The 17161-nt window shown below is 35.7% G+C and overlaps 1 protein-coding gene across 1 annotated transcript; it reads right to left on the bottom strand.

The window, feature by feature from the left end:
- Nucleotides 1–1549: 1549 nt before the first annotated feature.
- On the bottom strand, nt 1550–14286 carry LOC133294855 (lysine-specific demethylase JMJ13-like). The gene is made up of 11 exons (XM_061493611.1): nt 14256–14286; nt 12647–12983; nt 6132–6288; nt 5826–6045; nt 4723–4776; nt 4563–4642; nt 4182–4459; nt 3662–4057; nt 2928–3349; nt 2561–2815; nt 1550–2205 (listed from the first exon to the last, which is right to left on the bottom strand). Exons 1-11 carry the CDS (start codon nt 14256–14258, stop codon nt 1882–1884), a joined length of 2526 nt encoding a protein of 841 aa, XP_061349595.1. The 5' UTR covers nt 14259–14286; the 3' UTR covers nt 1550–1881.
- Between the last annotated feature and the right edge of the window lie 2875 nt (nt 14287–17161).

Consider the following 17161-nt stretch of genomic DNA (forward strand, 5'->3'; position numbering starts at 1 on the left):
AATTCATATGCAATTATCAAGGAACAACCAAAGGGAAAGAGAATTCAAGGTTCTCATGCTTACCTCTCCTTCCTAATGTTTGTGAATTTATCTCTTGAAGAAACCTCTTCTTCACGCCCCAAAAAACAGAGGAAGAGTGAAGATAAGCTTGGTTTTCAGCCAGCCTCTAGTTTTGGCCTTTTTCTTCACACAAATGCCATTCCAATTGGCAACTAAAGATGAAACGAATACATTTTTTGGAATGAGCGAAGAGTTTTAACTGTAGGTAAATCCCGACTTAGAATTTGTCTCGTAGCCAGCTCAAAGAGTTAAAATTTGTTGAAGATACCTTAGCTGACTTACCTCAAAAAGATAATTAGGATAACTAAAAAAAGGCTAGATTTGCCGAGATAGAGTGGAGTGGGAAGACTTGTATGAGTCCTTTCCGAATTACCTCAAAGACCAAGAGACTCCCCATAGAAAACAAAGAAGGCTTAAAGCCTGAAACCTATGAAGTAGAAGGAATTTTTACACTCCTCTAAAACATCAGCAACCATAATGCTCAAAAGGAGGACCGTAGCATTTTTCTCAATTCTGGAAGTACGGGAAATTATGAAAATGGAAGAGGAATTTTCTGGGATGAAGCCGTGGAGGAATTGAGGTGGCTGAAGGAGAAGGGAGGAAACGATTTCTGAATTCAAAGTTTCGTGAAGAGAATGGAGGCCAAGATCATAATTTTAGAAACTTGCTTTAATTGGGTGCAACCAATAGCATGATTGAGTTTGTGTACCTCAGCATGCACCCTTAAGAATTTAATCATTTGGCTGTTGGGATCATGAGACTAACACACACGCAAACCTAGCCATAGCACCTTCAAAAAATCGAAACTTGCCCCTCTTGTTGAAAATTAGAAATCTGCCCAATTTACACTGAATCGGAATCAACCAATAAGGGGTGTTACATTCTCCCCATTGGGTTAATTAAGGTGAGGTGCTATAATAGACCTCAATAACACGGGAATGTTATAATAGACCTCAATAACACGGGAACACGTAATGTCAAGGAAGACTTCTTCGAGAAAATGGCAATAAATCTTACTTGTAAAAGTTAATATTTGCAGAACCTATCTATCTATATCGAATGCATGTGTTCCCAAATGGTTCACTACGACGACACGTAATGCACTTAAAGATGTAGATCATTATTATCGTCATTCAGCATGAGAAACAATCCTTGCTGTGAATTTTTATCCGTGATACTACTTAATGATTATTTCGGTTTAGGAAGTACTGTTCATACAGTCATATTGCTAACATGCGTTATAAAAAAATTTCATTAGTGAAAGCATAGTCCATAAAAGAGGTGCGAATAATTTTAAAATCACTAATTAGTAGCCACTGCCATCAAAATAGATCAGCGAAACAAATAAAGTAAAGTTCTTGAAAGAAATAAAGAATTTCTCAGAACTTTATTCAAGTAGTCCGAGGTACAAGGACCTACTGCTACAAAAAGAATGAAAGATTATCAAAAAGGGAAGCAGCTAACATCAAATTGAGAAAACAATGGGAGACCAACGTCACTAAGATGACCATAACGACTTTACATAGTAATCACAAATCCAATTCTATGCTCCAGCTCACAGAAAAGGTTCTTCCACCAAAGTTGGAAAAACACCTAGGCCCTAGAACCCCAAATATCAGCTTGCCATGCAGATTGCCAAATGTTAGGCCTGCACAAAGAATGTAATATAAATTCTTATCCTAATTGGTTAATATCTTGCCGCTGCTATTTTCCCTGTTGTTAGAAAGCCCATTTAGCTAAACGAAGTTAACAAAGTTAGACTCTAGACTATTCTGCATTAAGTAAGACAGGCAGCAAATTAAAGAATCAATTCAATATACTCTATAAGCCCAGGACTGAAGGGCCTCGGACTTTCGGGCGCTTTGGAACATTCTCTATGGAAGGCGGTTCCGTATTTATCTGCTGCAACCTATCTCTCCGGTGGTGTTCCCCTTGTATATTCACTTCCTCATTATTATTTGACTTCTTATACCTCATAGATATGGGAATGCTATTTCCCCTTGCAAATCTGTTCCTCAAGGAAATGTCACCATTAACTTTATGACTAACACAATGAGTGTATTTGTAACTTGATTCCTTGGTTTTCCTGAAATCCACCGTGTGCCTACTTCCTTCACGATTGACTTTTTTCAAAGGTTTGAGTCCCTGCAAACATACATACAATATGGCATCAAGGTCCATGTATTCGTAGAGGAAGAATTAGATAGTGAATTAAGAAGATAGACAATATTGAGAATGTAGGAAGATAAGTATAGCTTAAAGGATAAATTCTTGATTAGACCTAGTCTACTCCGGTTATATGGACTAAACCAATAATAATTAACATGTCATCATTTTATATTAAATAATTATATAAATTCTTGTACCACTTATACATTCAATGATGTATTGATTGTTGATTGGTTTAGTCTACATTTATATAAACAAAGTCTACACAAGTCCGTCTCAGATCAAAGAGCCATTACACATACATGAATATGGATGAAATATTTGACAATACCTGCTGCTCAGAATGTTTTCTCCTCTCAGCCCTCAGAGAAGAAGGGCGCTTTACCCTAAATATCCCTGGATCAGAATCATCACTATCATTATCTACAATGATCTTCGTGTCAAATTTATGAAGATTGCCCTTAGATTTATTTGGGATTTCATGATATTGAGCAGGTAGCAAAGATTCAGAAGCACTGTTGGATATTCTTTCACTAGTCTCTTCAAAATCAGTAATGCCTAATTTAAAGTTGGCACGCCCCTCATCCTGCAACCACAATAATAAAAAGAAACGTAGAAAACTTTAGTTCAGAAGTAGATACTAGCAGTTCTAATCCCTGCACAACGACAATATTCAAAAACCATACACAATGACTTACGTTATTGGGAGCAGAGGAGATCACAAGAGGTTCTGATAGAGAACAAAGGGCAGATGCAGCAGAAGAAAAAGAAACCACAGACACTTTGGGTTTAAGATTTTCAAAGCAATGTCTTGAAACAAATTGACTTTGTGTAACACGCTCTTCATTATTTGTTGACTGCTCTGGGGTTGTATAAAAATCAGTAACATAATCACATTTCGTCTCACAATAAGGTGTATATCCATTTGCCTCAGCCTTCTGGAACATATTTGATAAAGGATATGAATACATGTTTTTGTCACTTTTGGTCTGCTGAAGTATCTCATTCCATATCCCATCCTGCTGCTCAAATCTCTTGGCTGCAGCTTCCATATCTGAAACATCTTCCCTCACATAAAGCGTGTGTTTGCTCCCACAGGGGAAGTCAAGAGATTCAATATCTGAATTATCAAAATTTGAAGATATTAAAAATGATAAAATCGCATGACCAAACAAGTATGCATGACTTAATCATGTTTTTAGTCACTCTTGATTATATATTTATCCTGAGGCAAAGAAACAATTTAAAGGTTTCCTCATTGTTATACACTAGATATGGAAGAAACAACTGACTATTTATCTGACAACAAAAATATCAAAGCTACTAATTACATTGAGCAAGGTATAGTAATAATAAACATCAAAAAGCATGTGAAAACCAAACTTTAGCAAGGTCAAACTGATATTAGTCAATATAATTGAGAAAAGCTTACCATGGCGAAGGCATACTGGATGCTTGTGACAGTCACAGCCAACATAAGCTACATAACAGTCGCGTTTGCAGAGGCTACAGAAAATTGTACCATGGGAATGTGAAGAAACCCTTAAATACACCCTTGATTTCATTAAGAGCCAACGAGCACAATGCTGAAAGCGCATCAAATTAACAAATGAAATCCGAACGTAATAATGAGATAACAAGTCTTCAGAGGGAAAGTCTGGCTCTTCAAGTTCTAAACTTGCATAGAGAAGCATTGCTTCTTTGCATAAAAGTTCTTCATGGGGCAGCAAAGGAACCCTGTTAAGAAGTGCATATCTCTGGCTAGAAATAGCCCCTAAAGGAAACCAATCACCAATTGCAAAGTTAACTGCTTCTCCACAGTTGAAACCTAAAATTTAATGAAAATATATACAATTAAATATTTAATACTATCACTGGGTTGGACTGGGAAATACGTAGTGGGACATATCCTTGGAACTAAAATGTACTGAACATGTGCAAATAAATCTTACCATGACTAAAGCCGGCATGATATGCTCTGGGGAAGGTTATTATAAACTCCCCCGGATTTTGAACAGCCTTGTAGACAGGGACTTCATGCTCCAACAAAATATTTGGTGGAAACAGAGTTGTTTTCCCCAGTAGAACATCGAATGCTCCATCTTCCCCGTCACTTGACAAAATATCATTAGTATACACGTGTTCTCTGACCACCCTTTCAAATTCCAAAGCTGCATGACCTGGAATGCCATACCAAGTTTTTGATGCTCCACAGTGATGGTAATTAATGCTGCCATAGCAATATAAATATCATTAAACAAACATAATAAGCAGGAAATCTTGGTTTATGATGATGTTATATAGAATTTATTATGAAAATAAGCAACCTTTACCTGTACAAATAATGATCCTCCACATGCCAAGCAAACATGCTAAACAGCATCCCAATGTATAGCATGGGTTCTGTTACTCCCTGAAATTAAACCCAATATATATGGATAAGTAAAGAACAAAAAGAGTTCTGATCCAAACATAAGAAAATAATTGTCATACCGGTATTGATGTCTCCAATAGCCGCAAAATAGACTTGGGCAACCATGAAAGTTTCTGAGGTCATAGAAAAAAATATACTTCACTAAGTTAACCAAAATGTCAAAAAAAGGCTAGATCAGAGTTCAACAAACAAAACAGGAAAATCTCTACACTAAATAGGGGAAATGAAATAATATCAACATGAACAAAATTGGAGTGTTACAATAGTAAACTGAAGAAAAAAACTGCATAGCATGGATGTTATACAGCCCGAGTGACCCTGGAAAAGACTCAAAAAAGGAGTGGGTCCCACCTCCCTTGTGGGGCCCACACCCACTGTCTCATATGTGCTATCCATGCTACATTGCTTTCAGGATATGCACCGTGCTACATTTTTAATACTCCCTCCATTTAAAAATGATTGTCACGTTAAAACCATTTCAAAATAATTGTCACTTTAGAAGTTTGAATTTAATTCAAATTATTTATCACTTTAGAGAACCAAGAATAATAGTTACTTTTTCCAACTATATCATTGTCTTTTGGCATCTCCACTTAGTTGAATGAATGAGCATTAATGGAGTAAGAGGGTAATATTGTAAAAGCAAATTATACTTTCTTCAAATTAAGAGTATTTAATGACATTTCTTAATCCTTGTGCCAAACAAGGACAGGAGTAGTAACCATAAGAAACTAATGGCAAACTACTAAGCAATACAAGATAAGAATGGTTTAACCGCACATAAATGCAATAAACTCCAGCCAATCACATTTCTATCCTCCTGACACTTAGTGACCAAATAGGTTAAAGAATTGACAACAGATAGATACTTCCTAAGAACAACATTTTACAAAAATATAATAGCCATAAATGTATGAGAAAATTTTGGGGAAAAAAGGCTCTTTACTATTTCTTTTCTGAAAGATTTCCTTTCATGACGTTTCAATAAGGATAGAGCAAAATTATAACGATTCAGTAAGGATAAAGCAATAGCAAGAAGCATCATTTGTTAGAACTATTTCCTGTTCTAGAATTAGAGAAAATGACCAGTAGACCAAAAAAGAACAAGAAGAAGTAGAAACAATAAAACGAAGAAAAGAAAAGAAACTAGCAGAATTAAAACCTTCAAATTGCATTTGCTTGTCCCAAGCTGATCGGTAGGCGAAGATGAAAAGGCACTGCCATCAACATCACAAGCATATTCAACAGTTTCCATCTTCCCACAACCAATTTCATTCCAAAACTCTTTTTCCAAGTATGTGGCAGAAAGACATCCAGCACTGCAATATCTTTGCACAAAAACCTTGTTTGCCATCTTTTCAAAATCACGAAATGTATAATTTCTGAACAAATTATAGCCATATTAAAATCCAAAAGTGATAAATATAATATAAATTACAATAATGACAAATACAGTAAGAAAACAGACCTTCCACTCATGAAAAAAGTGATTTTGTCTTCAGTATCCCATTCAGCAAGGCGAAGGGGCTGCACTCTAGTTGTAAACTTGAATCCGGTTTCCTCCCTCATTAAAACAACCCCAGCAGGAACAGAAGCATGTAAAGGTGAAATAATCTTGCATATACCTGGAATTTATTATGGATTCAAAAGAAAAGGAGTTGGGTCATAATTTGACCACTCTTAAATCAAATGTCTGATTACTAAAGATGGATGATCATGTGTAAAAGATTTGACCACTGGATATTTTAATAATTGGTATGGTAACAAACTTGAAATCAAAGCTAGAGACCAAGACCGAGCACTTCATAAAGACTTTTCGAACTTCGTACATGTAACCTAGCTAAACCAAAAATGACTACCATATAAACTTCTGTATTTAGCCAATATTCAAATATTGAAAGCATGTATTCGAAAACAAGACCTCTGTATTCATATACCACATATTTTCAAAAACAATACTTGGCTCTAGAGAGCTTTTGATAGTTGAAAGAGCCTCTATCATGTTTCACCTCAAAATATTCAAATATTTGGTTTCAGAAAGCACAGAAAAGGCTAGCACTCAAATAAAGTGATATTTGAATACCATCCTCCAAACATGTTTCTCAAGAAAACCAAGTGAATATTTCAATACTAACTTATGTTGAAGTTATAGAGTTTTAGGCAAGGAGGGAGGAAGACAGAGGAAAGAACACTCAGAATTATAAAATTATACAGATATTAATGTCAAGGACGTGTTATCATAAGACAAAGCATTAACCCTTTATCTTAATACTAGACTCCTACTCCTAATTGAATAAGGAAACAAATCATGAATTATAATGAACTATGAAAACTATTCCTAAAAGATTATATAAGATACTTCAACATAGTTTATGATAGAATAATGATATGTCAAGATATTTTCCAAATATTCTAATTCTCCTCCTCAAGCTAAAGCTTACTAAAGCCTGTTTGGCACAACTTATTTCGAGCCTAAAAGTTATTTTAAAGCTAAGATAAAAATAGAGCTTATAAAAAAATCTAAAAGTTGTTTGGAATATTATTATTGTTTTAGCTTAAAAGCTTATTTTATATTTAGGTTCAAGCCAAACTAAAAGGCATTTCTCAAAGGAATTCCAGCAAACACAATTCATATAAGCACATAAATGGATCAATCAATCACAGAGTCACAATAATCACTGAACAGGGTATTCTTAATTCAAACTTCAAACCCAGATTCATATTCGATAAAATCAATCCCAGATGATGCTGAAGCACGACTCAGATCCAAATGATGGAGTTTTCTTCAATCAAAACCATCTCTGATACGAGACTGCCTGCATGTCGTGTTGTAGGGTTTGAGAATTCAATCTCAAATGAGACAAAGAAGGGCACTTGGGGCAAGGGATACTGAAAGAAGCCATTTGGAACCAAACCCATGAATGAAAAACCAATTTTTCCTGCTTCTGAGCTTAAATTCCACTTGTAATATGCACAAAATGGTGGAAATGCGAAGTGGGTTGGTGAGAATGTAAGGGATTTTGGAGGGGTTGAGTTCAAAGAGGGTATGGGGAGTGAGAAGGTGTAAAGACTCACTTCAACCCAAAACCTTAAGGTGTTGGGTGAGGGCCTTTTTTTAATGATTTATATTATTCTCTAACACACCCCCTCATTCAAGAGCCCTTTGGGCTTGAAGCGTGGATTATTGTATAGGCCCAATTTTTGGTTTACCTTATGCTTATTTAATTCCACAAGTGGAGGGCGGTGAGGATCGAACCCGTGACCTTGTGGTCACTGAAGCTCTGATACCATGTAAAGAACCACCTCAACCTAAAACCTTAAGGTGTTGGGTGAGGGCCTTTTTTAAAGATTTATATTATATTCTCTAACAGAAGGGAACTCATCAATGGATGATGGAGACTACAAAGGAAGAACACAACGGTTTTTACCTATTATCTGTTGGGTGAACCCCAATTAGAATTCTGACTACTCCCCAACAAAATATTGTCAAAGAGCTTCAGGCTGAGGGAGGGGGGAAGTGGAGCATTGGACCAATGCGTGTGGAGAGATAGCATTGAGAGAAGTTGGAAGGAGAATCCGAAAGCTCCTCCTAGGAGCTTCGGAGAAAAAGCTCATTTCCTTATTTTTATTCAATAAAAAGCTACTTTTTAAGAGCTTTTATAAAAATATGTTTGGCCTAGCTTCTCCTTTAAAGAGAAGAGAAGCTAAAAGAAGTTATGCCAAACAGATACTAAGCTTCATTTAAAAAAAAAAGCTAAAATATAATGGAGCAGTAGGCAATAATGTTTAGGAAAGGAGATGAAGGGAGGCAATAATGTTTTGGAAAGGAGATGAAGCCAGAGTGTCTAGAACTGGAGACAAATAAACTAAAATATAATGGAGTGGTAGGTAATAATGTTTGGGAAAGGACTGGAGATGACAGGGCCAGCATCTGGGACAAGGACTAGAGTCCAGTAAAGCTAAATCGTGTCTAGAACTAAGGCAAGGGCCAGAAAATGTCCCTGACAAAGGCTAGGGCCAAACACCTTCCAACTTTCTGCCCATTAATATTATGCTAGCATCATAAAAGAGTCATACAGGAGCCAAAACAATGACAGATGAAAGACAAACTCAACAAAGAATGCCAAGAAATAGTCCAAACAGGTCAAACCTGACTGTCAGAGAGAACATATCAAATCTGATCATTATTCATGAGAACACACAGCTCAATGGTGTCAAACAGCCATGGGAAGGTGGTGAACAAGGGCAAGGGGCATGGAACTGAAGAGAAGACGATGAGGCAAGTCAAACAACTGGATCAATGGTCGGACATCCCCTAACTCACCAAAATGGACAACAGCCTAATGGGCTATGGCAATATGAGAAGGCAAAAGGTAGCTCTGGTGACGGCACAGCTAGGTATCTTGGACAACCAGAGGCTGCTGAAGATAATGGTGGGGTTGACCAGTGGAGTTGACACTCAAACAATGGAAAATCTACACTAGCGGCACGTGGAGGAAAGAGAAACCAAAACATGTGCATGTGTGTGTGAAGGTGGTTCAGCCTAAGATTTTGGAATAGGTTTGATCCGAAGTAGACAAGGCCAATGGTAGGGTAGCCAGCCAGAAAGCTCGCTGCAAAAAGTCTTTGAACGGAAGTGGGCTGTGGCAGAAGGCAAGATTCAAGCTGCCAAAAAGATGACATAGCAGAGGGAGACCGAAAACCAATCTAAGAATTCTGAAGAAGAAAGTGACAGCAGCAGACGGAAAAGCCAACTGGTAAAAAGAGAAGCAGTACCAATAATTGTGCGCCGGAGAGATAGAGAAGGTGTCAGAAGTAAAAAATGGCAAGAGCGATGGCTATCAAAAGGAAGAAAAATAGAAAAGCATCTTGGAAATTATGTTGAGCTACGGATTTTAGGAAATTCAGCAGTGCAATAATGACAAAACAAGTTACGCAGGATGGCCACACTATAATACCATGTTAAAATTACAAGGATATAGGTAAGGAAGGAGGAAGAAAGATGAAAGAAATAAGCAAAATAATAAAATTACATTGAAATTGATGTGAATGACGTATTATCAAAAGAAAAAGCACTAACTCTATATATACTAATAATATACTTCTAAGCATAACTAAATAAGGAAACGAATCATAAAATATAATGAAGAATAGAAACCATTCCTAAGAGATCATATAAGTTATAAACATAGTTTATGACAGAGTAATGATATGGTGAGGTATTTTCCAGATACAATTTACAACACTCAGATTTTTAAGGGGGAAAAAGCATGTATTTCAATAACACTGTAGCATTCAAATAAAGCCAATAGCTTGCAAAAGAAAAGACTAGTTTTCAGAATTTAATGAAACCCAACCATCTCAAACCGTTAGTTCACCACTTGGAAAATAAATACAAGCAAGTAAATGCAAAGTACTGGATTACATTCTTTAAATGCATTTACTCCTCACCTATTATTAACCAACTATAGCCAAATTTGAGAAATCCTATTTTGCCTATAGATTTTCAACATGAAGAATGTACGGCTTCAAGAAGAAAAATGACTTCTATAACATTGTTTTACTAGAAGATGCTTCCATAAATAAACCTTTTAGATAGGACTGGTTATATGTACTGGAAGGTACATCTGAATTTTTTTATTAAAACTATTATTTACTTGGTTTGGATATATGGGATGCTAATTAAAATGATTCATTTATTCCTACAAAGGTTGAAAATTATCAAATCTTAAGAGATGAGAACGAAGTGATGAGAAACAGAGAATTGAATTAAACATCAAAGTCAAAAACATCATCACTAGTGCCTTAGGAAATGATGACTATTTGTGTGTTTCTATATTGCCCTAATGTGAAGGGAAATGTGAGATAATATTGGAGTAACATGTGAGGTACTAGTGAATTGAACAAGGCAACTGACATTAAAATGAATTGTTTAGTAAACCAAGGTAGACATACAAGACATGTAAAAGCATTCTACTCACATTGTTAGTAATTTGGACGCCATTGGCAAGAATTATGCAAATGAGGAACTTTTTAGCAAAGCTTGAAGAGCCTGAATAGAAGATGGCAGCCCAAAGGCCAAAGTAGAAGCCAAAGATATCTCAACCATCTCCCTTGTTGCCATCTTTAGAAAGTTAGACAAACATGAGCCTCAACCAAAGTGAATAGCTGGGCAAGAAAAAGAATACCATAACTTCCAATCAAAAATATGATGAGGATGGAAATAAAGACCCATTCAACATCATTGAGGAAATCAATAAAACTATAGTCTTCTAGTCAAGCAATTTAGGTGGTTTATCACAAAAAGGATGAATGTAGCAATCCCTCTACCATCAAAGGGGAACTTTACTGAAATGGAAAGCTCAACTCAAGGGCAACCAATATACTACAAATGTAATAAACTAGGATATATAAAAATAGAGTACCCACTATACCAATGGAAGGCGGTAAGATATAAGGAGATATACCAAAGATAAGAAAGGAAAAGGAAGAATGTATTACATAAGAAGACAATGACACGGATTCTTCCATAGAATCCAAAAACAAAGGTGTGTAGTGTGTAATCTCAGCCTAGACTCTCAACCAAGGTATAATGAAATGCAAAATGCATTTGAATTCATTTAGACTCAATGGGATTAAACACGAAATTTTCAGTTTTCACTATTAAAGAAAAAAAACTCAAATCCGGAAAATGAAGTCACTCTTTAAAAAAGGAAAATGATAATTTGAAAATGAAAAGTGGAACTCTGGTATAATTGATGTAAACTCAGCAAATGTCACTTTAGCATATTTTATCCACCTCAACTTGCTCAACATGCCACAACTGAGAATTTGCCAAATTTGACACTTTCAAAAACACCTTGCCAAATTTAATATTGAAGGAGACAACCTTAATATATTATTCTAAAAAGATGAATGTTTGACAGATCCAGTTTGAGATACAATCCCAATATTCAACAATCATTTGTTCTAGCCCCTTTCAAGTGGTTCTTTCATGACGTTAATGTTGTGACAAGAACGGTCACAGTGCATCATCTACCACTCTTAGGAAAAAACTCATATATGGCACTTGATGATTTGGGTTCTCAAGGACTCATTGCCTAAAACAAACACAAAAGAAACCTAAAACATTATATATTTAATGTTAAAAAACTTAATATGTTTGTATTTCTTTCTTCACCTCAAAGGAAAGCAAGATATATAACATGCAAGGAGACAACTTTACTTCTAAGATGGGCCTTCAACTTTCTTATTCCTAGTTATTAATGATCCTCCTCTCATTAATGCACCAACAAATGAAGGAAAAGATGTGGCAACCTTGGAGAATGGGCATAATTATTGACACCTGGAAAGCAAGGAAATAAAATTGAAAGAAAAAATATCTTACTAGTGTCTTCACGTTATTGAATGTCAATCCACTTTCCATTTATATTTTTAAATAGAAAAGAAGAGTTACAATTCCAAATATCAACCCACTAACAACAGCTTAGGATTTTGGCAACTTCAAAATTTTAAATAACTATCAAGTACCAACTGATTACAATTTCTTCTTTTAGAGTATTTATTGCTGAAAAAATTCCAAAAGCAATAACAAATAAATTTATCTACATAGAACCAAAAGCACATCATCATACACTATAACTTAATCACAAAATTAGGAATTTCTGAAAAAAATACAGTTGCACTAAATAAATAAAGGGATATTAAAATTCACCATTGAATAAATTTAAGGCTATAACTTTCTCTACGATGGCCAGATTGTAACATACACACTACCCTCATCATTTATGATTTTCTCTTTTGGACAGAATCAGTACCCTCCCAATCCCCCACCTTCCCAATAAAGCTTGCCTTAACTAGTAACACAGGTAGTCCAATGACAGTCTTGTGCATCTGTGAAGCCCTAGTTTACTATCATCAACTCAAAATACTAAACTGAATACACAGTGGATCAAAGAAAATATTCAAAGATCACACTCATACCATATTTAGAAGCTTCAGGAGCTATCCTCTGCAAATAAACCAAGGGATCCTCGAATTCCTCTTTTGTTGGATAGTACACAGGACAATCTGGAATTTTCTCAGTCCATTCTAGATCACTTGTGTCAAACTTATCTACCTTCCTCTTGGAAAAGATATCTGCATTATGATGCAATCTCATTCCACATGCTGCTGAAGCTCTTAGAGAATCTCCTCCACTTCTGTTCATCATGTTAGCAATGCTAGTCTCAGTGGCAGATTCTTTTCGCTGAAGTCTTTTACGCTTCAAAAATTCTAACCCATTTCTAGCTTCTATAGATAAACGCACTCTTCTTCCCACCTGTTACATGTTTCATCATTTAACACTCAGATTAGCCAGTATGTAAATGGAACGATATACCGAACACACGAAAACACAACTACATCAATAACATGAAACTCATCAGGTCCATCATCTCACAATGAACAGACTGAAGTATATACATTAAAAGCATCATTGGAAAACTGAAATAAGGTGAAAAAAGTCAACCAAAACACTGCTCTTTAAATCGATAAAAGACAAACCAAGGGGGCATCGATGCATAGAATCACCTCACTCAAGTCAGAAAATAATTTGGTTAAGCAGAGAGAAAGGAACGCACTTTGAACACAAACAAGTTAAAACAACCCCTCCAACAGAAAAGTCAAACATAAAAAGGGCCCAGATGAATGCTTACTTAGTTTCACATATAATCATTGGGGAGTAAACAACTAGATGCCTACGGCATTCATTATGGAACAATGAAAGTCATATAAAGGTATTACTGTGAGCTGCGTCAAGACTCCATCCTGAGCCATACTTAAGTCACCATCTTTAGTATACGAACCGCAAAGGCAACAAAAAATTGACCCATCGACTGGATGACCACGACGCCAACTTGGAGGTTTTACAACGAGAAGAATTTAAATTCTATCAAACGCAAAAGTGATATATGGTCAACAGAAAATGATCTTTTATAGCATAAAAAAATTCAACAAATGCATGCGCTGAAATTTGAATAGTTACCACTTCTGAACATCTTTATTCTCCACCTTAAAATAAGCCAATCAAACAAAAGGTAGTATCAAACGTGTATATCGAATACAATGAACCATTAAAAAATATTCCAAAAAGAAAAAGTTACAGACAAAAAAATTATAAACCCTTGATGAAACAAAATGCAGTCTACTATAGAAAGTGGAGGAAAAATAAAACACAAGAGACCTATTTTTTCATATAATTTTCAGAGAAGACCTTCAAATTACTAATTAGAGGAACAACATCCACTCTCGCAAAATGCACCTTAAGCATCAATCTAAAGACATGAATTCTATCACACACTATACTGAAAGAGAGGGGGGGAAAAAGACAGGATAAATCAAATTAGAGATGAGATTGGAAAAATCATATTCACATAAACAGAATACAAGAAATCGTGTCCAACCCGCCAGATAGTAGAACGATGCCCAAGATCTGATTCATGAAATAAAACAAAATGCACTTTGCAGAGAGTTTCAAGAATTGATTGATAAAAAATAAATAAACAAAATCACAAGGAGAAAAGAATTTCTGGAGAAAGAACGCTTGACCTACCATTGCATTACGAAGTCGCTCCCTGTAGTTCTCCGTCTTCGTTCACTAGACAAGAAAACGCCAAAGACAAAGAAAGCAATCACGAAACCGAATCCAAATCCAAGAGTCAAACCCTAGATCACGATTCTTGATGTTGCAGATTAAGAGAGAACAATCAAAGACATCAAGAATCGCCACATTCTCCCAAAATGCCGAGTATAAGGCCAAAACCGGGTCACAGATAGATCCAACGCCTTCTACGACCAGCTGCTGCGAGAAAAATGCGAATGATTCAATCTGGAGGAACCGAGAAGCTTCCTCAGGAGACGCGAAACGTATTCGCAGTAAATGGAAGCGGTTTTCCGGCCACGGGAAGAGGTTTTCCGGCTAGATGAGCAAGGGAAACAAAACAACGGATGAGGAGAGAAAACAGTGTATGCTTAGAAAACCGAAAAAGAGTAAGAGAAAACAGGTTTTCCGGTTAATTTATAGTTTTATGTACTCCAAAATATTAATATTTTATTAATTTATCGATGGTTCGATTTTTGTGTTTTTTTTTTTTATTAATTTTGGTGTTTCTAAAAAATATAAAATTATGTCATTTTAAATAAAAAGATACGAATAATAAAAATTATGAAAAAAAGAAAATAAATAATTTTTATTTTATTTTTTAAAATAACACAAATATTTATCCTTTAAAAAGAAAAATATTTTTTTATTTATTTGCTAATTTGACTTCTAATTAAAATAAAATAAAAATTAATTAAAAAAACACAAACGAGATTGTGAGCACGTAGCAGGTTACTCAAACGAAATCCTTGCCGTTCATAACGCGTTTCTCAAGTCGCGTTTCATGAAATACATTCGCGACTAAACTCGCCGTTTCGATTACCGTTATATTTCGTATTGATTTATTGGCGGGTATAGAAATTGGAGAACCTGTAGTTACTATGTCGCTCGGAGGGCATTTCGGTAAATCATGGGGACGGTAGTATAATCGATGAGAATGAGACTCCAAACAAAGAAAAAAAGCAACGCGAAAAAGAGAAAAAAGAGGGGAGAAAAATAATTTTATTATAAATTAAATAGAAAATTATGAATGATTGTAGTGTGTCAAGTTCTGATTGGGCGTGACCAATGACGCCTCATGCAAAGGCCATTGCAACGTGTGTCACGCTTATTTAGGCATGACTAGTCACGTCTAAATTGGACATGTGTAGGCCTGGTTTGAAGTCCACCTAGAATGTGAATGGTGCAATTATTATCTATTTAAACCCTTATTCTCTATACACTCTTCACAATTTTTCTCTGGCAAAAAAATTAATTTATTATTTTTTTAATAAAAAATTATGAAAAAGTAGTCGTTTTAAAATTATTTATGAAAATATAACACTTGGGTGTGACAAGTAGAGGGAGACACGCCCATATGAGGCGTGATCTACTGGACAAACACGCCCAAAATGGGCGTGACCAGAAGAGAGACACGCTCAACAGGGGCGTGACCTCCCTTCAGTAAGAGCCATAGCAGCTACGAGGGGTAGCGCTTTCAATGCCTTATTGTGCCTGAGAAGCGAGGCTTCACCGATAATACCCTTTGTAGTTTTCATTGCTTTCCTTGCCTTCGGTTAAAGCATTCTTCAATAGAAATTATGGAGCAGATGCCCTTCCTTGGGAAAGCTAGAAGGAGAATGAAAGATAGAGGGACGGAGAGCATGCCAATCACTCACTCAGAGAGAGAGCCATCAGAATTGAAATCAATGATGCTACGGGGTCGAAATTTCACAACGCCCATTTTGAAATTATTCCAAACATGAAGGTTGCGTCTCCAGTATTTTCGTGAAGGGAGAAAAGAAATACGGTCAACAGTATTTGCATCTCCAACACCCAAACAAAAAAGGAGTAAAGCCAAGGAAAAGGATAAACCTTTAATAACCAAAAATGCTCAAGCTTCACAGAAGGCTAATCTTCTACAGTTCCTTGTGTTTATCTTTTTTTTATTATTATTAAAAAATTCAAGCTTTTATGAATCAGCAGGGGATAAACCTTTAAAAAAAATTCAAGCTTTTATGAATTAGTAGGGGATAAACCTTTTATGAATCAGTAGGGGATAAAGCTTGTAAAATTCAAGCTTCTGCAGTTCCATTGAATCCCCGTTTCGGAAGGGGATAAATGAAAGTTGGGCGTGTCCTGCAATTTTGGCTAAGTCCTGCACTTGTCTGCCACTCATTGCACTTCCACAACACAGAACATTGAAAGTGAAAGTTTGAAATTTCGACTAGGGAGGTCACGCCCATGTTGGGCGTGTCTCTCTTCTGGTCACGCTCACGCCTCATGTGGGCATGTTTGAGTGTTATATTTTCGTAAATAATTTTAAAACGAATACTTTTTCGTAATTTTTTATTAAAAAAGCAATAAATTAATTTTTTTGCCATTCTTCTATCATGAATCCTTACTTTTTTTTTTTTTTTGATAACATGAATCCTTACTTTTACATACAATATTATTAACTTATTCATAGTTTCTTATTTTGTTTGTTTAAATATTTAAAAATGAGTTCACATTTTGATTTTGTTCATGTTGTGTTGTATTACAATGGTACAAAGGTGGAAGGCTGACGTGGTGTAATTTTTGAATGTGAAAAAGAACCAACACGTATAAAGCACTACTCAACAATTGATGAACTGCATCAGAGAATTCATTAAAAGTTAGCTCTCCAAGAGAACCATTCTATCACTCAGGTCACCACAAGGTTATGGCAATCTGAACAATACATTAGTTTGCAAGTTATGGATGATGAAGACGTAGATATGATAATAGAAGAATTCTTCAACCAGTCAAGGAAAGATTTTTTGGAGTTGTATGTGAATATTGCCGGAGTAGAGAATGTTGTTTTACCCATGAGGTCAATTGCTTTAAATTCTCCACGT

This window comes from Gastrolobium bilobum, unplaced genomic scaffold, assembly GCF_033153095.1.
Source record: "Gastrolobium bilobum isolate Gb01-03AN ecotype WA unplaced genomic scaffold, APGP_CSIRO_Gbil_v1 utg73017, whole genome shotgun sequence".
NCBI lineage: Eukaryota > Viridiplantae > Streptophyta > Magnoliopsida > Fabales > Fabaceae > Gastrolobium > Gastrolobium bilobum.

What these genes read in the sequence shown, in the direction of transcription:
- LOC133294855 (XM_061493611.1), bottom strand. An exon ending in TCATGCCGGCTTTAGTCATG is followed by an intron (nt 4,058 to 4,181) that starts GTAAGATTTATT and finishes ATTAAATTTTAG; the next exon opens with GTTTCAACTGTGGAGAAGCA. An exon ending in TCCAGTATGCCTTCGCCATG is followed by an intron (nt 3,350 to 3,661) that starts GTAAGCTTTTCT and finishes TTGATAATTCAG; the next exon opens with ATATTGAATCTCTTGACTTC.